The 25,412-nt window shown below is 46.9% G+C and overlaps 1 protein-coding gene across 1 annotated transcript in view; it reads left to right on the top strand.

Moving 5' to 3' along the window:
* Positions 1–7,834, top strand: part of ZDHHC17 (zDHHC palmitoyltransferase 17) — a 505,513-nt gene extending 497,679 nt beyond the window's left edge. The window contains exon 17 of the mRNA XM_085653012.1: positions 4,449–7,834. Within this exon, the coding sequence (XP_085509138.1) occupies positions 4,449–4,587 (139 nt within the window). The 3' untranslated portion in view covers positions 4,588–7,834. The remainder of the gene's footprint in view (positions 1–4,448) is intronic.
* The last annotated feature ends 17,578 nt before the right edge of the window (positions 7,835–25,412 follow it).

Here is a 25,412-nt window from a genome sequence, read left to right as displayed (position 1 = left end):
GGGCGATAGAGGAAGTTCCGCCTCAACAGCGAGGGAAAGGATTTTACTCGCATTTCTTCCTGATAAAGAAAAAGCAGACTTCCAAATGGAGGCAGGTAAAGGACCTGAGAGGTCTGAACAAATTCATCAGAAAAATATTGTTTCGTATGCACTCAAAAAATCTTAAACCTGGCATCACAATTGCAAACAAGAAGCTTCACTTCAGTGACAATCGTCAAGTCTTTATTGGGGATGATGTCTTCCTGCATCTCCTTACTTCCCAACTGCTGGTTCACATGAGACCTCTCCAAGAGCTTCTCGACAAGCAATGGGTGCAATCCCAAGGGTCCTTCGAAGATCGGATCACCATCACTCCTCAGATTCAGGCAGGTCTGTCATGGTGGAGGATCAGAAAACATTTAACAAAAGGGCTGCTCTTCAAACCTCAATGTCCCAGTTATGTCATGACAACAGACGCATCCCTTCAAGGTTGGGGTGCACACCTCCAAGACCTCGAAATACAAGGACATTGGTCCACTCACGAAGCTCAGCTTCATATCAACTTATTGGAGCTAAAAGCAGTATTCTTGGGATTACAGGCGTTCCCCCCCCCCCCCCCCCATCCCCCCCATAATCCATGATTCAGCGGTACTAGTCAGGAGAGAGTACGACAACTATGTTTTACATGTTAAAACAAGGGGGTACAAGGGCAAAGCTCTTATCGAAACAGGCTCAAGTGATTTGGAAATTGCTTCTGCTGCACAATATCTCTCTCCAGGTCCAGCACGTTCCAGTAGTTCACAACACACGGGCAGACATCCTGAGCAGATCAGCCAGCGTTTCCCACGAGTGGGAATTAGCTCAAAGTCCGCTTCAGAGAGTGTTTCGTCTATGGGGCACCCCAAATCTGGATCTGTTTGCAAACCACTACAACAAAAAATGCAAGCACTTTGCAAGCAGGTTCCCTCAGGCGGGATCTTGGGGCAATGCTCTACATCTACGCTGGACAGGAATGTTCACGTACGCATTCCCTCCGTTTCCTTTGATACCGAGAGTGTTACGGAAAATGAGATCAGAACCGTGCCATTTAATTCTGATAGCCCCGGCATGGCCGAGACAGTTCTGGTTCTCAGAGCTCCTCCAGTTGTTGGTGGCCCCCAGAGTACAGTGTCCACTAATTCAAGACCTACTCTCTATGAACGACTGACAAGTTTTCCATCCACAATTAACATCGCTGAACTGGTCAGCCTGGAACCTCATGAGCACGAATTCCACTCCTTAAATATTTCTCAAGAATGCCTGTATATCCTCTCTCAATCTCTGGCAATTTCAACAAATAAAATTTACACAGCAAAATGGAAGAGATTTTGCTGGTGGTGTACCTCTCAAGCTCTGCATCCTTTTAATACCTCTCCAGAGCAAATTCTACTGTACCTTTTACATTTGGCCAAAGAAGGACTCTCACATGCTAACCTCAAAGTGCAACTTGCAGCTATTTCAAGATACCGCAGAGTACCAAATCATCCATCTCTTTGGTCGCAAAGGGTGATAAAGGAATTTCTCAAAGGGCTCTTCAGTGTTTCCTCCAGTTCAACATCCGCTGTTCCCTTGGCAGCTCAATACGGTTCTGACTCAGCTCATGAAGCCTCCATTTGAACCAGTACATAAAGCTGAATTACAGTTCATTGCTTGGAAGACGGCCTTGCTACTAGCCCTCACTTCAGCTCTGAGGGTCAGTGAGATTCAGGCTTTCTATATTGCAGAACCATTTCTTCAATTCAGACAAGATAGTCATTCTCAGGACACATCCTAAATTCATTCTTAAAGTCCCTTCTGTTTTTCATCTCAATGAACCTGTGGTGTTGCCTACGTTCTTTAAGGATCCTTCTTCTGCAGCGGAAAGGTCTCTGGATACTCTAGACATCAAAAGATGTCTAAAATTCTGTATTGACAAAACAAAATCATTTCGAAAGACAAACCAACTATTTGTGGCCTTTTCTGGGCCTAGAAAAGGCTTAGCTCTGTCCAGATCTAGTATTTCAAGATGGACAGCTACTGCCATTTCCTATGCCATGAGAAAGCTGGAAAACCTCTGCGATTCAGAGTCACGCTCATTCCACGAGAAAGATGGCAACTTCAGCGGCATTGTTCGCGGGAGTATCGCTCCCGGACATCTGCAGAGCAGCAACATGGACAAATGTGCACACCTTTACTAGACACTACTGTCTAGAGACAGCGTGGAAAGAGGATACAGCGGTGGGACAAGCAGTTCTACGTCACCTGTTTCAATAAGGTATTTCTCAGACCATATATATATAGATATATATACATGTATACATATAGATATTCATATATATAGATGTTGTCATTGGATAATTTTTTCAATGCATGGTCGTTTATGATATCCTAGTGATAAGAAGCAGAGCCCTGAGAAAATAGAGGGTTCTATCCTGGAAACGCAATTTGGTATACGTACTGCTCTCTATTCTGATACAAGCATGTGAATCTATGAAAGATTCAATACTGGAGAAAAAAATAGTTACTTACCTGTACACTATGGTTCTCCATTATTGATATCTTTAATAGATTCACATGCGGCCCGCCCGCCTCCCCGTTTCTCAGGTAGACCATTTTATCTCTAGATACATCCTTGGCTCTCACTTGGGGCTGGAAATCTGAGGTATGGTGGCTCTGCTGGGGAGTGTGATGTCAAGGCTGGCAGCTGATTGGCTGAGTTTTGGACCACATAATAATGATGTTAGGTTACCAAACAATATACTTCCCTATGGGTTTTCTATGTAGTTTTTTCTTTTACTGCTATTGTTATTCTTTTACCATGAGACTCCCACCATGACGACGGGGAAGATACAAGCATGTGAATCTATGAAAGATATCAATACTGGAGAACCATAGTGTACAGGTAAGTAAATAGTTTTTTCCCCCACCAGCACTGATACAGTGGAATCGGATATCCCCTTCGGGGCTCACTTTTTTGGTGGGAAGGCCGACTCTGTTGTTTCAGGCAGGAACTCTTCTTGCAGCCTAGACAGTCTTGCACCTTCTGGTTATTCATACCCCCAGCATCTTGCTGTGTCTTATGCACGATGGTGCATGCATGTGCTCCAGTTGTGTTCGTGCAATTTTCCTGGGTGCGGCTCTGGATATGTAGTGGTGCCTGGTGGTGGATCACCTCACATGCAGGAAACTGTTTTGCCCTCTGTCACCAATAATCATGGTGATGGCTGATGCTTCTTCCTTCTGAGTTGGCCAGTCATTGATTAAATGCTTTTCTTCTCTCTCAGTTAAGTCTCATAACAACCTTCTTGAGCTTTGTGGAATTCGCCTGGCCTTTGAGATGTTCCTGCATTCCATTTTTCAGCTAGACAGTTCCGGTCCCAACACACACACAGCACTGCTGAGATGTGGTATGTCAACAAACAGGAAAGCTTGAGCTCATGTCACTATGTCTGTAGGCTCTGAAGCTGTGATATTGGGCTCAGGCTCACATAGACTGGCTTATCGTCACTCCCTGGCAGGCTCTCTGAATGTACAGGTCAACGATTTCCGTATGGGCCACCTTGTAAACCACAAGTTACATCTTCACCCAGAGGTGCTCCAGCCCATCTTTTCAACTGCGAAGATTGCAGGGGTGGCTTTTTTGCCAGATCTGTGTTCCAGGACGTATTGGGTTGATCATCTCCTCAGGATCCCCATCTTGATAATACAGTGAGGAATCCCCATCTTGATAATGGTGAGGAATCTTTAAGTAGAAGTATCCATACATCTCGCTGCATATTCCTTGTCAATCCCACCTGCCTCCTGTTTAAGTGCTAGTTCCAACAGTTCACAACAAAGCGCTTCAATAGATCAGTAACAAATAATAGAGTGACTGTTTTTTTGCTCCTCTGCAACGTAGTTGTTCTTCTGTGAGAGTTGTCCTTTCAGAATCGTATCAACTACTTTTCCCCTTTATGTGGCCAATTAAGAAGACACCTTGAGTCCGAGATCCCATAATCGTTATCAAGTGGCATATGAACTTTTTGGCAGCTATGAGGAAAGAAACAGTCTAGTAAAACCACTAGAGGTAAAATAATGTACAGGATGTGACATAATAACTGCATCAGCTACAAAATTGCTGTTACAGGTAAGCAATTTGTTTCATTCCGGTTATAGTTCTCTTACTTCTTCACCTGGTAATAGCTAGCATTAACAATGAATTTGCTGACTCTGAAAAGTAGATGTTTATCCCAACTGATTGTCCTCAGTTATTGCTTAAATGGTTATTGTGCGAGTACCCCTTTTAAACTTGGGTACCTTACAATTTGGTTGATTGGGATCCCTTTCTACTTGTGCTCTTCCTAAACGCTCTTCTTTGCTTTTGCAGTATTTCCCATTTCGTAGTGTGAAATTGATGTATATGCTCCATTATTCTAATACTTTATTAAAACTATATATCTTTTTTCTTTTAGCCATGGATGTATAAGAAATATTATAGACTTCTTTGAATTCAAATGCTGTGGTCTCTTTCGCCCTGTTATTGTGGACTGGACAAGGCAATATACGATAGAGTACGACCAAACTACGGGATCAGGATACCAACTGGTGTAGCCTCCGAGTCCTCGTGGGATCATATCATACCTAAGTGGTGCCTGAACGTTTCTCTACTCAATCCACGCCCCTTAAACTGTAGCATGCTATTTGTGGGGCCAACTAGGAATCTTGCGATACCTTCTCTTTGTCAGGATTTTATTAATGAAAGAAAACCTGGACAGAACCATCTGCCAACACTGATAAAGGAGGAGGAAGATCACAATGGAATTTTAAACGTTCTTAATAAGGAGGCTATTTGGAACACGTTTGACGGAAATTGTGTGTACATCGTTTATTATTTTTTTATTTAACACCTTTCTCACGAAATATGACTTTTCAGTATTGACATTCTAAAGTCACACTGCAGTAAGTGGAGGAGAAACGACTCCAGTTCCTGTTTGAATAGCCCTACCGGAATGACAACCTACTGCCCGGAGGTGAACTCTGAAACTTGAGCCAGACTCGGTGGCGTCATTTCATTCCTGTAATGTGATCATATACCAGGGCACCTTGATGTTGTGGGCGTGTGTAAAATGTGCTTCAGAATTAAGGAGTACAGTGCTAAAAGATCATGTGGTTGTGTTGGGCGCCCTTAGTTATCCGTTAAACTGGTGAAGCAGGCCATACAAGGAGAGCCGTTGACAAACAAATGTGCGGCCTACGTTTTATAGCTATCGCCTGTCAAAGTCATCTGTTCTGCGTCAATGCTATAACACATGTTACGAGATTGTATTCTGAAAGTAACCCGTTGCATGGCCATGAAGCTCCTTGCAGCTATTGAAGCTTGCTTATATATGACTTCATTTCATATCACTACAACACGTTGGGTTTGCAATTCTAAAGTCCTCTGGTACATTTTTGTCATGGAGGTGATAGTCTCACTTTTTATTTTAATAATTATTAAATCTTTTATCACTCAATGGTTCCTGCGGAATTGTCATCCTCGTTGAGAAATTAATTTAATCTCCTCCCCATTGGTCAGTGCCTTCTGATTGATGTGTGAGAGATGAAATAGTTACTTCTCATAACAATAATTTGTTTTCAGTGCCTATTTTTATTCTTCTTTTGCTCTTGATCCTTTAGATTCATCCTGTTTGAAATTGATTGATATGAAATGCATTTTTTATCTATTTCACGCTCTTATATCTGTTTATACATATTGTATGTGCAGTTGACAAGTCAGACACACAGCCAAAGTCCCCCTTAGGGCGCAGTAAAAATGTTACCTTGCACATTCTGCTGGCACATTTACTGTTGTTTACTCGGGATTGTACGGAAGGTATAAAGATGCTCTTAGAGTTTTCACAACTCCTTGTCATGTAAAAACCAACCTTTTGACTGTTTACTTTTTTTTTTTTTTAAATGGTCACCTAAATTACCCGCACAGTTATGCCAAGTGTCTCTTGACCCGTTTCTTGTAAATATATTGAAAAGGATTATGATTAACATTTTGTTTTTAAAATCAACTTCATGTTATTTGTTACACTTTTAAATATGATTGAAAGTACAACATAGCTGTTCATATTTAGGAAAGTAGGCATAGTTCTCTGGTGTGTTGGGTCTGTAGCCATGCCTTGTGAAAACCAACATTATCTGCATGTTTGAAATGCAGATGTCCTTGTAACACAGTCTGTTAAATCCGAGAACTCTATATACAGGAAGGCAATGGACCATTTGCTCGTTGCTGAAGAAGAGTGTATCCTCCGTGATCGCTCTGATTTTGCAGCTTTTTCCACTACCTGTTAAAATTGTTTTGCAGCTAAAGCAGCCAATAGCTGTAGGAACAATGTGGAAAAACAGTTACAATGTCAAGTAAAATTATATGCAAAACGGCAGCATTCAGCTTTTACAAATTTTCTGGTTGAATCTGTGCTATAGAAGTTTGCTTGGAAATGCATTTCCTTAGGTAGAGCCAAAGAGAAGCGATGTGAACGAGTAGTTTCAATAACATAGAGAAGGAAGCTTAATCCTTAATGCGGTTTCATATCAATCAAAGACGTGTGACCATTGTTACACGTATGAACAGCCCAAGAATTAATCACTGGAATTGAATTATATTTTGTTCACATTTGTATCAAATGTAACTGGCTGGAATGGGGACCCTAATTTAGGATGTCTGGCGAGGAAGCGGTGTTCATCGGTTAGGTAAAGAAAGTATTTTATCATTTGTTGAAACTGCAAATGCCGAAATGGCAGGTATAAATATTTAAAAAGTGCATTCCAGTGGGGTTTTCGGGTTTTTAGTTAATGGATACGTTGCACTGATAATACTTTTTTCACTTTCTTATACACATTTGCTCAATTATTTACTGCTCCTGAATATTGTTTACAGAGCCACTGAGATACGGATTATTCCTGTAATGCTGTAGAAATGGTAGTGATGCGAGAAATCCTGTTGGGGAGATCTCCTGAGAGCTGGTCTGGAGACCACTGTAAAGAATGTGTATCTGTATATAAATAATTTATCAAATCTGTTTGTCTATGTGGATGTATGTGTTAGTGTATACAAAGCTGCTTATTTAATTTTTATTCACTCTAAAAGTGTAGGAGATAACAAATGGACTTCAAGTGATGCTCAATATGCTGTCCTTAGGCTATTATACCCAATACGGTCACTGCATGTTTATGCTTGGCATAATAGCATTCCCTGTAATGTTTTGAATTGCAGGTATTTAAGCAACCTAGTGGTATTGCCGCCCCTTGCCTTAGGAAGAGGAGCAGTGAAGCTGTAAATATTTGTTGTTCAGTATTTGCAAGTAGAGATTTATTTCCTTATTCCTTTGATGGCACAATAAATGAATTGTTTGCAGTATCATACATCAAGACTTACAGAAATGCATAATTAGTGTACGCAAATACCACCCTCAAGCATCACCTTTGTTTTCCATAGTTATTGTTTCCGTGGGGATCGAGGGGTGAAGAAAGCTGCAAAAAATGTCACTCCTTCACAAACTGTTTATTAGCATAATGGATGAAATGCGGATACTTCAGTGGAAATTGTCTCACCTGCTTGTGGTTTTTTTGTTTATCAGTGTTCACAACAAAAGCATGCAACATTGATCTGAAAGTCCTTTATTTTAACACTCCGCAAATTGTTTTATAGCATTACTCTCAATATTTATAATTTTCAATTACCTTTTGCAGTCGGGTAATGAAAATGAAACCTGTGCAAATCTTATGGAGTAGGTTGTGGTTTCCAATATGTTTCTGCAAACAGTTGTACTTGCTCCTGAATATAAATTAAAATTGACTGCCTCTATATAAAGCACTGTTTATTCTGTATTTTTGAAATTGAAAAGTGAGCTTTGTGAGCATAATGTAAAAATCAAGTAGAAAATTCTAAAATATGTTATGATAGACCAAGATAATATTCTGCATCCTAGATATTTGAATCTCTATAAAAAATATAGAGACCTGTAAAGCTAATTCATTGAGAAACCTTTGCACTTTGTTAAATTTGACAAATTCTTTATATTTAATGATCAGATATTGTGATCGTTGTAACTAAATTTATCACTTAAAATTTGGATTGTGTTGGGCCAAACGTCTAGGAAACAATAATGTGCTCACTTTACTTCAAGAAATTGTATGACTTTCAAGTATTCCACCCACTTGTAGATTATCAACATATTTTAACATGCCCCCTTGACAGTCAGTAACTCAATAGACTATTTTCAGTTTACATGCCAAAGATACACAGAGATGTACTGTTGCTGCCAGCTGTGATATAGGCCTTGGTAGACTAAACACCGGATGGTCCATTACCTTTTCCACGCTACCTGATGTCCACTTGAGAACATTCTCCATTGTATAGGAACGATTTGTTTCTAATCCTTCACTTCCTGGCTCCTCTAAAAGTTTTGAAATTTAAATAAGTGTGTGTACCTGTCCATAGAGCATGTCACTTACTGATCTTTTAGTTGTATTTGGGAACAAGGCATGACAGTTCCTAGTGTAAGATCAGTAACTCTCTCACCGACAAGGCACTGGATCAATGTGAAAGAAGGTTCCATGGATATAGTTAATGTTGGGAAATCCTGCAACAAGAGTAAAGACCAATTAACCTGCAGCTGAGGTTGCATGTCTGGTTCCCTCAATCATGAGCCTCCTTCAGTTTCCAGGAATTATGCTTTCTTTCACCCCTGCCCCCAAGTACCTGCAGTTTTCTCCACTTCGGAAAAGATAAACAAAACATCTAGGCTCTGGAGCAAATGCAAGAGCCTCAACATCTCCATGCTGTTGTGTTGTACATAGATTGTCACTGCATTCTCAGGCCAGGAAACTGCTGAATTAAGGGAAAGCCTTATTCCCCTAGAGTTTGTTCATCCTTCCGAAGCAGGGATTCAAAAGAACCATGTCCTTTGCCATTTTATTTGAGGCCACAATAATATTGGATTCTAGCCAAACAATAATGATGACAAGTGGATTTATGCAGAGAGTTTTATATAGCTAAAACATGAACCTGTTATTGGCGGAGGTGGGGCGGAACTCATGGAGTTTCACTGTGGAATTCCGCGGAGTTACATAAAAACTCTGCGATCTGGTGGAATTTGGCACGTCGCGCTGCTGGCTCCGCTTTTTATAACCAGAAGCTTGTTCCACACTGTAAAATCAGCATGAACAGCACCACACATCGCACCAGAGGGCACTGATTCTTTCTGCCACTCGAGTAGATTTTCTAATCGAGTGGCAGCATTCTCAACACAAACGGTCGCGACTTGCCGCGACCGCCCATGTTGAGCAATCCCAGCGGGAGGAGTTCTAGTGCCTGAAAATTGCGCTAGGGGACGCAATTTCTTGCTCGCCAGCGTAACTTAGTGCACAAGAAAAAACTCCTCGACGTGGAGGTTGGCAGACTTTTGACGGAACGTGGAGTGGGCAAAAATCCGCAAACTCTGCCGGCTGAGCGTTTTTTCCATCCAGCTCTACCTATTATTCATATCTGGAGAAAACATGTGAAAGATAATATAGCCTGCCGTAGCGGGCTATACCGGCCATTTAAGGTCTGCTCCAGCGTTAGAGGCCAGACCCGAAGGCAATGGCCTTTTACAAGGAAGCGGGACTTTAATTGCTATTATAGCCCAGCTACGGAGGGCCATAAGGCTATTAGAACATTCTGCCACTACAGGGCAGAATGTTCTAACAAATTAAACAAAGGCCGCTTAGAGCCCGAGGGGATTTAAATCCCCTTGGACTCACAGAGGCCTTTGTTCACAGCAGTAGCTGTGAATGAAAAAAAAAATTGAATGTTGCTCTGTGGGCCTGTAGAAGCACGGAGCACTCCATTGTCTGCAATGGAGTGCTCTTAAAGGTTTATGAGGAAATGACCCTTTTTTTTTGCTCATAATGTGCAAAAATAAGATATTGGAAGACAATGATCCTTTAGGCGTAACTTTACCGAACAGAATCTTTTTCACCTTGTTTCGGAAATCGGAACCTTACATAATCTGAGGTGGGGGTTTCACCTTCTGATCTCGAATTCTTTGGGCAGGTCTCTCAAGGTTCTTCCACTGAACCATGCCCGTAATTAGTTTATTGCACAAGAGTAATCATCTGACTGCCCTTCCTACCTTATCCCTTCTCACTACTCTATGGTTCATTCTTTCCCCAAATCTCCCAGAACTTCGTTCGTTTTCTTCCCATCTTATTCACTGAAGTCAGCCATTCATTTACCGTTGGGGGGTTTACACTTATCCGTTTTATACATACTTCCCGTCTGGCAAGTTATATTAATACAAACAGTAAGTCCCTCTGTTTATTATTTAAATTAGGTGAGCCACCAGTGTCATTCTTAATTCCAAAAATAGTTAAATCTATGCTTACCTCTATGTCTTGTCTTAATACTTCATTTATAACCTTATCCACATCTGCCCAGAATTGTTGTCTTTGCGGGCATTTACGGAACATATGGAGGTCATTAGCTTTTGTCTCTCCACACTTGCGACATCTTTTCACCCCCTGTTAATTTATCCTTGATAGTAAAAAGATGTTTTTTTCTGAGAGGTGTAGATTGTACAACTCGCCATAATGTAATCATAGATACTTGCCATAGATGTTGGAGATCCTTTGCTAGCAAGTCCTTCTCCCAGAGGTCAACCGGTAGTTTAAAGTCTTCCTCCCCTGCTTGGATCATTAACCAGTACCATTTTGATACCTCTTTTTTTGGGGTGAATCGCTTTGTAGTTCTTCCTCTGCTGTCGCTTTCTCTGCAACTCTCTTCGCCAAGCATTTTGACCAGCTTGTCAGTTGATAAAACTTAAACCTTGATAGTTCCCTATCCTACCTACTATAAATCCATAGTGTTGGAAGACTTTTTTTTAATATAAGTTCGGCCACCCAAAATATTAAAAAATAAATAAACAAAAAGTCCTACGCGCTGCTTGTAACCAATGGTATCAAATCAGAAGAATACTGCAATACCATACTATTGTTCCTCTGCTCCAACCTTGGACTCTCCATGCACACCAGAATGCTTGAAAGACACCCTGGCAACCCCAATTAGACAAGCAGGTATAACAAAATGCGGTCAACTGATACAATCAAGGTCACTGGTTAGTTAGGACTCTTTACAACAAAGCACGGATAAGGAAATTACCTTGTTGGATTTCTTTTTCTTATTGTGAGGTGAAGCATTTATATATCTTGAGTAGACCTTTGTACTTCATCACAACACCCTCTTCTCCCCACTCCAATACCTAAGATTTTGTGGCAGATATGATTATCAGTTATAATAACCCTCCATGCTTTGCAACTTAAAACGGTTACTCAAAATTATTTCAGCCGTTTGTCTGCTATGTTAGAACATTTCTAAACCCCAGCTGTTGCAGACGTAATATGCATATCTGCCTTATGAACAGTTGACATAAGAGGACTGGGTTCTCATAACAAAAAGGGACATGATCCTTCTGCCATATTACGCATAATGTACTGTCAATCAGGTTCTGTTTGCCATTCTAACATTGTCCCTACTTTGTTCAGTGTAAACAAAATTGAATTCTACCTTTACTAATGTTCGCAGTTTCTCAAAAACAGTGTGAATATACAAGAGGACTTCAAACATGTTTATTATGATTCAGTGGAAGACCCCATTAAACATATAAACATGCTTCATATATGGTAAAAATACATAATATTGCTTTTTTCTCAGCGAAGCTTTTGTAACTGGGTCTACTATGCTTTTCGCTTAGATTTAAGATAGGTTTAAAAAAAAAAGGGTAAAGACAAGATTGTTTTTCATCTCCCAGTCATTTCATTTCTTGATGCATCCCCTTTTTAGGTCTCGCCTGAGCCAGCGCATTAGCGCTGCTCTGGCGAGAGCTATAGAAAGCGGGATTTGGAAGCGCAAACTAGTGCTTTTCATGCCGCCGCGCGCACCATTTGTCAGCCTGCTGATCACTTTCGCGGCCGCTTTGATGTTCTCAGTGAGCCGCGCGGCCACTGAGAACATCAAAGCGGCCGCGAACGTGCTCACCATATGCCAGCCTTCCCTGTTTGCTTTAGCACTCACTGCCCCCCCCCATCTCCCCCCCATGTTACCCGTGTGGCTCACTTTCTCTTTCACGGCCGCGCGGCCAATGCTTGTTTACTTTACCTCATTTCATTCCTTTTCATTCCCAGTCTGTCTTCTTTACCCCCCCTTTCGACCTGTATCTCTCTGTTTGGTTTCCTGCGCGTTCTTTGTTACCTCATTTCATTCCTTTTCATTCCCCGTCTGTCTTCTTTACTCCCCCCTTTCGACCTGCATCTCTCTGTTTGGTTTCCTGCGCGTGCTTTGTTTCTCCGATTAGGTCACGTTTCCTGTTTTAAAATATTGTGTACATTCTGCATATTATTTAGCTCTACAGAATGGCAGATCGATATAACATGCCACACTGTCTGCTGTCCAGGTTAATGTAACACTGCTGCCCCTCTACAACATTCCCAAATCCCGAACTAACTCGCGGTTTAAAAATATTTTTGTGCTGTGGCGGCACCCTGTGGCCTTTCGGTGTAGGTGTTAAGTCGCCCTGGAATTGTTCCTCCTTACATACAGCTTTGCTTGTGACTGATGCCATGCGCCTCTGCTAAGTGCCTTCAGGAAATAAAGCAAGCATTGGCATAGCCAATAGGTCTCGCTTTTGGGACCTTATAAGTATTTAGTTATGCAACTGTTGCATGGCTTAACACTTATAAGGTCCCAAAAGCGAGACCTATTGGCTATGCCAATGCTTGTTTCTTGTTTGCAGTTGGAGACACATTTCTCATGTAATCTCTTAACATGTTTTAAAGCTTACTCTTTTAGGGAAAACTTTAGAATTCTGTACATACAGTAGCCGTCCATCAAGTAGCATCTTTAATTTCCAATTTTACAGTTGTAAGTACCGACAGTGTTGTTGCAACTCCTATTTATAAAAAATGTTGGTAGTAGAAATGCTGTTTTCTGGGTACCACCCTCTCATTCGTACTCTTGTTTTTCTGCTTTTGGTTATTTTGCTTTTGCAATGCCCTTCTCGCTTTCTTGAGGAACTCGACCCACGTCTCAACTTGCTTCTTAGTTTTATTGCTCACTTCCTTTTTGGAAACTTCAACCTCATACCTGTAGAATCCCTTTTCTCCACAGCATCTCCGTTCATACAATGCTGTCTAACTCACCACCTCCGCTATCTAGCACAGCCTCACTTAATTTTCTGCATCATTTATGTATCATTTAATTCTCTTTCATCATGCACCCTTCCCAATTCACATTACTTTTGAGTCCTTGCTTGCTTTCCACAACTTAACACATGCACTCCTTCCTCATGCTTCTGTTTAAGCGTTTTAACTTCTGAGCAGCTGACTGTCACCCTTGCAAAGGAGATCTTGAGAAACGTCTCCTCTTTCACCTCCTTTTGAGAATGGAATCCTTGCTTTCTAAAATATTTCCCCTGGTGTTGATTCTCCCCATTCTCTCGCACTGTATGCTCACTTATACAAGTCCTTTAAGCCCTCAATTTCTCTATTTATCCAGCACAAAAATGTGCTCTCTTCTGAACCTGGCTTCAAATTCTTCACTGGATTTTGACTATGCCTTTTCTTCCTGGTAGATAATATGAGATCCTGTTATCATGCCTCTCAATTCCACTTTTTGTCTTATTTCTTTAACCATCTATTCAGCCCTCGCATCCCTAATATTATTGCCAGTTCTTTTCTATCTCCTATAGGCATCACCATCTACTTAGTAGAGAAATTGATCATTTCACTTACGCATTTGCCACATGCTCTACTCTTTCATCCTACCCTCCTTCTGAGTCATTCTCATTTCTCCTGATCCATGAAACAAGTGAAGGTTATGGCTATCTTTATTTACAAAGTTCTTTCTCATAGACTCTTGCCATAACCCTTCCTCGTCCACATCTAATCTGTTCATACCTTTCTTTTTGTCTGCTCAATATATAGCTCTTTGGAACACCATTGTTCTACCCCTGCCTAATAGACGTTCTAAAGACTTGTTACTTACAGCTGAACCACTCTTTCAAATTTCTAAGCTTTCCGGGTGTGATATTCACTTCAATCCAAATACCTTGAAACCTAGTCTCTACTCTCCCCACCCCATAACTCCTATTATCTTGATTGCTGTTTGACCACTATAGCGTGCAACATTTCTCTTGTTAACTAATAATTTTGCCGTTATTTGACATTCATAATTATCTACTCCACATAATCTATTAGCTAATTTTCAAAAGCAAAACTGATACCCCCTATTGAGCGCTGCTTGATTTAACCGTTAAACATCTGCAGATCTGGCCCCTCTTCCCAGATGCTGCAATGCACCCTCTTACAGATTAATATCCTTTGATTCAATGTCAGTTTTCAAACAACTGCTTTCCATGTTCATTAATAAGCACAGTATGTCATAAATTGATTTGGGTTTCTTTATTGAATATGTAATTGGATTTCAAGTATGTGATTCTTCAGTTGCCTATTTGTACAGTGTATTTTAGCTCTGCAGTTTGAGCTTATTCCATGCACTTCAACAGAAGCATGTACAAATGTTCTACATACAAAAAAATCCTTTCATTACAACAGAGAAATTATAAAATGACATAAATGAGCAATTAAAAGTGCACATCGTAATCATGTACATTAGACTCTACAAAACGGATTACTCCCCATATATTTTTAGTTACGGTTACTTGTTCTACATACTGGCTGCAAGAGTTTGCAGTGAAACATACCTGGATGACAACTTGGCTAATTGTAAACATAGGTGGGCTGATGGGGACTTTGAACCGCAGAGGCCTCACCGTTTGAATATCCCAGGCACCATACTGTACCGGGAAGTTTTCTTTACAGTTGCTTCTGTGCTCTGGTAGGTGGCACCATCGGACCCTGTGATGACCTCGCACCACCTCCGAAAGTTACAGTGGGGGTACTACATGTAGGTGATGCCCCTGCGTACTCATGTAAGTTACTTTCTTCCTGCACCCTTCTACTTGGATTTGAAGCTCTGCTTTTTAATTGTCAGGTTTATTTTCACTTTCCTTTTTACAGACAGTGTGCCAGGGAAATGTCTCCCCTGAAACCTACAGGCTTCAAACCGTGCTGTGACTGCAAGAAGCAGATGTCCTTAATACATCCACACAATGTCTGTGTGGACTTTAGGGTTTAGACGCGATCCAAAGGTGTGAGACAAATACTCTCTGATGCACCTGAAGGCCATCAGGGAGTCTGCTTCTGAACTAAACATTGAGAAACACAAGAAGAGTTATGTTGCAATTCAAGAATCAAACCCTTTTCATGTTGCAGGACCGCTCTCACTTCAGATCCTACTCTCGCTTTCTGTCTACGGAGAATTCGAATACTTAGTCCAAAGACTAATCACCTATCTAAAAAATGTGATTCCCTTTTGTGCAACCGCACTAAGTGGTATTACAGTTTGCTTCCCAAGAAACAATGCGAATGCACTAAACAGTAACTTTTACAACGCTCGAGCCTTATCACATTAGATAAAAATTAATAATGTCTCACTATATGTAGAGATTTAACCATGTTTATTTTATGATGTCCAATTCATATATTCCCCATATATATGAAATCACACACTGGATTAAAAAACTGTTTTCCCATAGTCCAACCCGTTCTAATAAATTTTCTTTTACAAATCTTTTATTTTTCCATGCCAAATACCTACAAAAGTCCATACGTCCCCGCCAGGCTACGTGTGGTGTATGAAGATCGGACTTTCTTCTTCGAATCACCGGACATGGCAGGGGACTGGTTGGATGCGCTCCCGCGGCGACAGCCTGGCCGGGACAGCGTGGATGGAGCGGAAGGCGACCGAGATGGCCAGAAGTGATATCCCCGGTGTCTGCTTGTTTTTGACTCAGCTCCGGACAGTGACTCGCACCTTACTGCAGTAATGGGAGGGCGGCGGGGGGAAGATAGGAGCTCTTTCCTCCCTTGGGGTACTTTTTGTAGATTTGTTTTTGATAGGGCGACAGGCACACTGCAAGTTGGGGGGGCTTAGTAAGCTGACGCAGGGGTGCAGGGAGGGGGGGGATTCGGGATGTTGGGGTTGTTGGGGGTTGTTTTTTTTCTCGCAAGGCGTAGAAATGGTTGTCAGTATTGTCCGATCGTGGTTCCCCGGGGAGGGTGGAGGTCTCTTTGTGTTCAGGGATGGGGGATAGGGGCTTAAACATAATTAGCTGGAATGTTAATGGCTTAGGGGATCGTATTAAACGGGGGATAGTCCTGCAGTTCTTGAAACGGACCTCGTCGGATGTGGTCCTCCTGCAGGAGACCCACCTTATAGGGCAGTGGTTCCCAAACTTTTTCGACCCGCGGCTCCCTTGACCCGTTGGCCATTGCCCATACCTCCCTATTGTTACTTTTTTTGGAGGGTGGGGGTGATGTAAGCCTGGACTCGGGAGTACTTGCATTTTTCTCCCTGAAAATAATTGGGATGAAGATGATGAAGCTGATGAAGGTATTATAATCATATATGCAGGGTGTTTCTTATTACTAAGGCAGCGTCTCTAATAAAATATTTCTAGTTACACTTCTTTGCCCATGCCTTTTTAGAGTACCCTCTCAAACTTTTTTTATCCCTCTTACAGCGCTAGATAGCACCCATATGCATTTAGACCCTATTGCCAAAGTGTTTCTGCACCTGAAAAATATTTGCGTGCACTTCCATTTCTACCCATGTCGTACGCACCAACACACTTGTCTCAGCAGGGTGACCACGATTTTTAAAATCACATACAGCTTTATTTTGCTGTCTCCTCCCTAAAATTCCCTCCAAATCAATGCAAGTAAAATAAATTCCTCAGATTTCTTTTCTTTTAAACGTCCCTCTTTCTTGCTTCCAAATGTTGGCATTATGCCGTATATGGCGTTTTACTTCCCTGTGCTCAAGGAGAGCGCAGTCCTGTCTGGAAATGTGTGTAGGCTGAAAGAAATCTGTACTGGAAGTACCTATGATTCAAAAACAAATGTCAATACTTAATAATACTTAGAGGCCTATTAGGATGGTGGTCGGAAATTCTCCCAGACCGCCATGGTAGCGGGAAAAGACTGCCCGCAAGGACCACGGCATAACCGTCCAATTAGGATGTTCCGTAGTCAAAATCAGACTGCGGCGGTCGGATTCTGGCGATTAACATTGAGGCGGTTGCTGCTGCCAGCAGCACCGCTGCGGTGTGAAAACGAGCATGTCATGCATGTCACTGCACTGCGTGGCAAGCACTGCACAGTGTTTGCCACCTGGTACAGGGACATGTAGGGGGGTACCCCCAGTGCACTCACACACACCCCCAACACATTGGGGGCCCGAAATGGGCTCCTGGAGACATTTTCTGCATGCCTTTCCATGGCGGTTCCACTGCCGTAGAAAGGCTGGCTACCACCGGCATCATAATCATGCCGGCTGAGCCTGGCCCTGCATCATTGTAGCGGTCCAGTTCTGCCTGCTAGGCATGCGTGCGGACTGGTACCGGCAGAAAAGTGGCGGGCAGAGATTCTCACCACCACGGTCGTCACCTAATAGAAAGACCCCTTAGTGTGTTTATTAGACAGGACAACTATACTTTCCTGATAACTTGTATTGATTTAAAATGCATTTGGGAAAAAACGAAACTATTAACACGTCTAACTAATAAAAAAATCAGGCATCTTCTGCTTTCTTTGGGGATCCAGTAAAATATGGAGGTCATCTCACTCTACATGCCATCAATTAAGCTTTGTTTACAACTAAGGGGCCCATTAGGATGGCAGGCGGATCGCCACCGCCAGGCCGGCGGTAGTCACCGCTGGCCCGGCGGGGGCGATCCGCCCGCCATCCACACCTCAAAGACCCCTCGCCATGTTAGGATGGCTGGGGGGTCCACAGGGAACGGAAAGCCCGTCCGCCGCTTTTACGCCGGTCGACTCGTCGACCGGACGGAAAACATGGTTAATATGGTGGCGGTGTCTGCAAGACACCGCCATTCATATTATGATTACGGCGGAGATCAACCTGGACAGGCATACAGTGTTTGCCTGTAGCGGGCTCCCAGGAGGTTGGGGGGTGGGGGGTGCACATGGGGGGTACCTATGGTACCCCCCTGCAGTGGCATGGGCAAGGTGGCAGGCACCGCGCGGTGCCTGTCACCTTGTGCATGCCAATGCACAACATGCATTCCGAGCATTGTGGCGGGCGGTGCTGTGAGCACCGCCCGCCACAATGCTGGGAATCGGGGATGCCACCGCCACGGTGGCATCCTAATTGCAGGTGCGGGACTGCCGCACACCTGGCGGTCGGTCCAGCATTCCATTACGGATGTTCTCCCGCCATTGTAATAGACCCCTAAGTTTACAGCTTTAGGCATGTCACTTACAAATCATCAACATCATGCGTTTAAGTCTAATTCGTTTAGCTGAAGCCAACAGACCCTTCAACATTAAATGCATTAAGTGCTTGGTGCGCGGCTCCCCAGGCTAGGTTTGACGGCTCCCCAGGGAGCCACGGCGCACAGTTTGGGAACCACTGTTATAGGGAATATGTGTTATGCACTTAACAGAAAGGGTTACAAATTCATTGCTCACTCTGGGTTCTCCACGGGCTCCAGGGGTGCGGGCATACTCGTTAGAGCTTCCCTACCATTCGAGGTTGACTCCACCATTGCTGATGACAGGGGGCGCTTTGTGGCTGTGGCGGGGAGGTGGGAGGGCAGAATGTTGGTATTGGTTTCGGTTTATGTCCCTCCAGCCCTGCAGGCCTCCACGTTTGCTGATCTGGGCAAGGCCTTGTTGGAACTCCCCGAAGGGATGCTAGTGGTGGGAGGAGACTTCAATGCGGTTGGTTCTGGAATGCTCGATAGGCACCCGCCCAGAGACACCGGGGGTGCTCAGAAGTAGCTTCCCGACTTTATAGATACTTTAGGTCTGGTAGATTGTTGGAGGTTACGGCACCCCACTCAGAGACAATATACCGTTCATTCCGGGGCCCACGGGAGTCTCTCTCGGATTGATTACTTGCTCACTCTGGCTGCCCACGCCTCTTTGGTGTCTGAGGCTAGGCACATGGCACGGGGCATATCTGATCATTCACCGGTGTGGGTCCGTCTTGATAGTGGCCGGGTGGTGGGGGGCAGGGTGGCTCCCATTAACCCCTGGTACTTTCGTGACCCCAAGCTGCGCAGTGCGTTGCTGAAGACAGTTGACCACTATTTTCAAGATAATGAGGGTTCAGTTGAATCTGCGGTGTCCCTGTGGGAAGCTTTTAAGACTGTATTGAGAGGGGAGGCCCTTTCCTTGGTAGTGGCCGCCAAGCGGCGGAGAGACGCCGAGGTGACACAAGTAGAGGACGAGATAGCGGCTTTAGAAGTGGCCTTGGAAGAAGATGTTGCAACGGCCACACTGCATAATTTGAGCTTGAAGCAATTGGAATATAGGGACCTGGTGACGAACGCTGCCAAGACCCTCAATAGGGAGCAGCAGGGTCGATTGTACGATGTTGGTGATAAGGCCGGGAAATTGCTGGCGTGGTTGGATAAAAAAGAGCGTGTTAAATCGCGTGGTGCCGGAGTTGTCGACGGATGGGGGAGAGGTTGTCACTGACCCCGACGGTATAGATCTGAAAGAAACACGTTAGTTAAATTCCTCACCTTAGAATATCCCCAGGCGTCAGACTGGATCCGGAAGATTTTTCGTCAGCAATACCCCTTGCGCGTCGCTAGGCGTCGTCTGCGGCTCCGCGTCCGTCGTCGGTGTCGTGCGCCGGGATGACGTCGTCTGAGTACTTAGACGCCGCCCTCGCGCGCTGACGTCAGTTCTTCTTTTTTCCGCGCCAGTAAGCGCAGATCCGGGAGAGCTACCCCTTTTAGTCTTTTTTGACTAAATCTTTTTTGATCATTTTTGATCCTTGTCTGTCGACATCTGGTGCCGGTAGGATGCCTGGGTTCAAGGCTTGCGAGGATTGTCATCGACTGATGTCGGTGACCGATCACCACCGCCGGTGCCTCTACTGCTTAGGCCCCGACCACGACGCGGAGTCGTGCAACGACTGTCAGGCCCTGACTTCGAAGGCTAGGCGGGAGCGGTCCCGCAAGCTTCTCGAGCTTCGCCACTCGGCTCCGCGTCGTGCGCGATCCCGGTCCAGGAGGAGGTCCAAGGATCGCTCGCGGAGCCCTAGCCGACGCCATCGATCGTCCGGCTCCAAGTCGTCGGGTAAGTCCAAACGCTCAAAGAAGTCCAAGAGGCGACATCGCTCTTCGGACTCCCCTCGCCGGTCGCGCGACTCGGCCGAGGGTCAGGGTGGTTCCACCCCCGCGGCTCCGGCGGAGCCGCAGGTGCCGCGTCCGCCCCATACCTTCCGGTCCCTGGGGCTGACGCGGCGCCGGCGGAGATCAGTGCCTTCCTCTCGGCCATGAGGAGCCTGGCCCCGCCGTCGACGCCCGCTGGCGCGCCTTCGGGCCCCGCGGACTCGACTGGGCGACCTCGCGTGCCGGCGGCTCCGGCCCCGGCGCCGTCGACGACTCCGGTCTCGACGCCGCAGGTCCCCGCGGGGCCCATGCCTGGGCCCCAGTCGACGCCGGTTGACCTAGTCACTCCTCCACCGGCGCCGACGCCTGAACCACCGACGCCGTCACCGGCGCCGCCGACGCCTTTGACGCCGACACCCCAGTTTAGCCCTCATCCGGACCCGGCGCCGGCGCGGCATCGACCGACGCCGCATCCGACGCCGCTTGAGTCCTACCATCTCTACAGTCCGGTTCCGATCATTCCTCCTGTTTATCAGGAATCGGAAGAAGGGGGCGACTGGGAGGGGTTCGAGGACCCTCTGGCTGTTCAGTCACAGCTTTCTCAGGACTGGGCAGATGAACTGGGGGAGGCCAGTGGGCTGGACACCTCGCCAGACACTGGATTCACTTCTCCTCCGACCGTGGCTTCGGAGGAGGGTGCAGCATTTTCTGTGGTGCTGCGCAAGGCGGCCGAGGCCCTTGGGCTCGAGTTGCCTGCCGTGGCTGTGAGGACTAACATCCTCACTGAGGTGCTTCAAACCTCAGCAAGCTCCACTGAGCCTCTGCTGCCGTTCAACGAGGCCCTCACTGACGTTCTGCAGGGCACCTGGTCCAAGCCCTCCACAGTTCCTCCTATGGATAGGAACGTTGCCAGGCGCCACCGCCCTGCTCCGGGCGACCCCAGTTTCCTGTCCCAACACCCCACCCCCGAGAGTCTGGTTATCCAGGCCTCTATCTCCCAATCCTCCTTCCCGACCGCTCCGCCGGACCGGGATTCCAAGAGACTCGAGCAGTTTGGCAAGAAACTGTTCTCGTCCCTTAGTTTGGGCCTGCGGTCCTTAAATACCGCCTGTCTCTTGGACCGTTATTCCCATTCCCTGTGGGATACGGTGGAGGACGTGCTGCCCCTGTGTCCGGAGGAGGTCCGGCTGCGTCTTACCCAGGCTTTGGCCGATGGGAGGGATGCAGCACGGCACGCCATACGCTGTGGGCTTGACACCACGGACTCGCTGGGCCGGGCGATTTCCACCACGGTGGCGCTCCGCCGCCACGCCTGGATGCGGTCCACGTCATTTTCCGGGGATGTCCAGACCACCCTCATGGACATGCCCTTTGATGGCACTCGCCTGTTTGGTGAGAAGGCGGACAGTGCGCTGAACCGCTTTAAGGACTCCCGGGCTACGGCCAAGTCCTTGGGCCTCTCGGCTCCGTGGGCGCACACCTCCGCTTTTCGCCCCTTTCGTGGCCAAGGAAGGGGCGCCTCCTCACGTCCGCAAAGCCACCAGCCGCAGAACCAACCTGCGCGCGGTCGTGGACGTGGCTTCCGCCGTGGCGGAAATGGAGGCCGACGTGGTCAGCCCACTTCCACCCCTGCAGCATCCGCCTCAAAGCCCTCCTAGTCCGAGCTTTCAGGCCCATACCACGCTAGTGGGTGGCAGAGTTCGCCATCACCTGCTCCACTGGCGGTCCATAACATCGGACAGGTGGGTGCTGCAAATCGTCCGAAGGGGCTACTCCCTCCCCTTCGAGACGACCCCTCCAGCCATGCCACCGCAGCACCACCGTATCTCGGGGGATCATTTGAATCTTCTCCGCGAGGAAGTTTCGGCTCTCTTGGCCAAGGGGGCCGTCGAGCGCGTTCCGAGTCCAGAAGTAGGTCGTGGTTGTTATTCCCACTACTTTCTGGTTCCCAAGAAGGGCAAGGGGGGGCCTACGCCCTATCTTGGACCTCCGGAACGTCAATGCCTTCCTCCGAAAGGAAAGGTTCAAGATGCTAACGTTGGCTCAGGTTTTAGCTGCCCTAGACCCTGGAGACTGGATGGTAGCGTTGGACTTGCAGGACGCATATTTCCACATCCCCGTCCTGCCGGCCCACCGGCGTTACCTGCGGTTCACGGTGGGCCAAGAGCACTTTCAGTTTACCGTGCTCCCCTTCGGCCTCACCAGTGCCCCTCGGGTGTTCACGAAAGTGATGGCGGTGGTCGCAGCTCATCTGCGCAGATCAGGGGTTCCAGTCTTCCCCTATCTCGACGACTGGTTGTTGAAGGCGGGCTCGCCCCAGGCAGTCGTCTCCCACCTCCAGACTACGGCGGATCTCCTGCATTTGCTGGGGTTTTCCATCAACGTGCCGAAGTCACACCTGAGTCCCTCTCAGAAGCTCCTCTTCATCGGAGCGGTTCTCGATTCGGCGCAGTTCCGGGTCCATCCACCGGAACAGCGGGTCCGGGATATACGGGCCCTGATTCCCATCTTTCGGCCTCTATCCCGGGTTTCGGTCAGGCTAGTGTTGCGGCTTCTGGGGCTGATGGCCTCCTGCATCCTACTAGTGCATCACGCCAGGCGGCGCATGCGGGCTCTGCAGTGGGACCTGAAGTTTCAGTGGGCCCAGCATCACGGCAACCTGTCCGACCATGTCTTGATCTCGGAGGGCACTGCACAGCAGTTGCAGTGGTGGCTCACGGACCGCGAGTGGGTCAAGGGCAAGAGCCTCTCCCTTCCCCAACCAGAGCATGTCGTAGTGACGGATGCGTCCCTCCTGGGATGGGGTGGCCATATGGGAGAGGCGGAGATCAGAGGCCTCTGGTCTCCGGCGGAGTCTCGTCTCCACATCAACCTGTTGGAGTTGAGAGCGATCTGGCTTGCACTGAAAGCCTTCCTTCCTTCTGTCAGGGGAAGTGTCGTGCAGGTGTTCACGGACAACACCACCGCCATGTGGTATTGCAACAAACAGGGCGGGGTGGGGTCGTGGACCCTTTGTCAGGAGGCTCTGCGCCTCTGGACATGGCTGGAACACCAGGGCGTCACCCTGGTGGTTCAACATCTGGCGGGCTCTCTGAACGCCAGAGCAGACTAACTCAGCCGCCGGTGCATGATGGATCACGAATGGCGTCTGAACTCCGAAGTGGCGCAAGGCCTCTTTCAGCAGTGGGGAGAGCCTTGGTTAGATCTATTCGCCACCGAAGAGAACGCGCAATGTCAGCAGTTCTGCGCGTTGGAATTTCCAAGGCGGCACTCGCTCGGCGACGCTTTTCGTCACGAGTGGAGTTGCGGTCTGTTGTACGCCTTTCCGCCTATACCACTTCTGCCCAGAGTGCTGAAGAAGATCAGGCACGACCGGGCCCAAGTCATCTTGGTGGCTCCGGATTGGGCACGAAGATACTGGTATCCCGAGCTACTCAGTCTGTTGACCGATCCCCCGATACGTCTGCCCCTTCGGGAGGATCTTCTGTCGCAGCAGCAGGGGACGGTCCTCCACCCGAACCTGTCCAGCCTCCACCTCCATGCGTGGAGATTGAGCGGCGGCAGTTGATGCCATTTGACTTGCCTCCTGAAGTCTGTGATATCATTCTGGCAGCCAGGCGTCCCTCCACAAAGTCGGTATACGCCTGCCGGTGGAACAAATTTGTGGCATGGTGCACAGCAAAGGCTGTGGATCCCCTTTCCGCCCCTCTTTCTGAGGTTCTCCTCTTCCTTCTTTCTCTGGCCCGGCAGGGCTCTGCCCTGGGCACCCTGAAAGGTTATCTTGCTGCCATCTCCGCCTTCTTGCGGCTTCCTGATCAGCCTTCTCTTTTCAAGTCCCCTGTGGTTACACGCTTTCTCAAAGGCATTACACACACGTTCCCTCCTGTCCCTTTTGTAATGCCTCAGTGGGACTTGAATCTGGTATTGACATTCCTGATGTGCGCTCCCTTCGAGCCTCTTCACAATTGCCCTCTTCGTCTTCTAACTCTAAAGACTGCTTTTCTGGTAGCCATCACCTCGGCTAGACGGGTGAGTGAGCTCCAGGCTTTATCTTCAAAGCCTCCTTTTCTATCTGTTCATCCGGACAAGGTTGTCCTTCGGCCTCGTCCCTCCTTTCTTCCTAAAGTGGTGACTCCATTTCACCTTGGGCAGTCTGTCACCTTGCCCACCTTCTTTCCGCCTCCGCATCCTTCCAAAGAGGAAGAGAGGCTCCACCGTCTGGACCCAAAACGTGCGCTCTCCTTTTATCTGGACCGCACAAAACAGTTCCGGGTGGACGACCAGCTTTTTGTTGGGTACGTGGGCGCTAAGAAGGGGAAAGCTGTGCACAAACGAACCATCTCTCGGTGGGTCGTTTTGTGTATAAAAATTTGCTATTCCTTGGCTAAAAAGGACCCTCCTGTTGGGCTGCGTGCCCATTCTACTCGGGCCACGGCGGCTACTACTGCCTTGGGACGGGGAGTCCCTTTGCAGGACATCTGTCAGGCGGCGACGTGGGCTTCGCTACACACGTTTGCCAGTCATTATTGCCTTGACAGCCAAGTCCGGAGGGATGGCTTCTTTGGCCGTTCTGTCCTCCAGGACTTTCTGGTGTGATCTTGGTTCGCAGACCCACCACCGGGGATGGTATTGCTTGGGTATCTATTCTAAGGTGAGGAATCTAACTAACGTGTTTCTTTCAGATGAACAAGTTACTTACCTTCGGTAACGATGTATCGGTAAGAAACATTAGTTAGTTAGATTCCTCACCGACCCTCCCATCCTCCCCGTTCTGCGAACTGACATCTAGGGTTAGGGTTGTCCTTTCAGGCCCCTAGATTTTATTTTTGGCACCAGTGTCGGTCTTTGCATGGCTCTGCGTTCCTGGCGCGGAAGGCTATGTACAAGAACTGACGTCAGCGCGCGAGGGCGGCGTCTAAGTACTCCGGCGACGTCATCCCGGCGCACGACGCCGACGACGGACGCGGAGCCGCAGACGACGCCTAGCGACGCGCAAGGGGTATTGCTGACGAAAAATCTTCCGGATCCAGTCTGACGCCTGGGGATATTCTAAGGTGAGGAATCTAACTAACTAATGTTTCTTACAGATACATCGTTACCGAAGGTAAGTAACTTGTTCTTCAGTGTTTCTCTGACTATTTT

Source organism: Triturus cristatus, chromosome 4_1 (genome assembly GCF_964204655.1).
Source record: "Triturus cristatus chromosome 4_1, aTriCri1.1, whole genome shotgun sequence".
NCBI lineage: Eukaryota > Metazoa > Chordata > Amphibia > Caudata > Salamandridae > Triturus > Triturus cristatus.
Note: the sequence above shows the minus strand (reverse complement) of the source record. Positions and strands in the feature narration are given on the sequence as shown.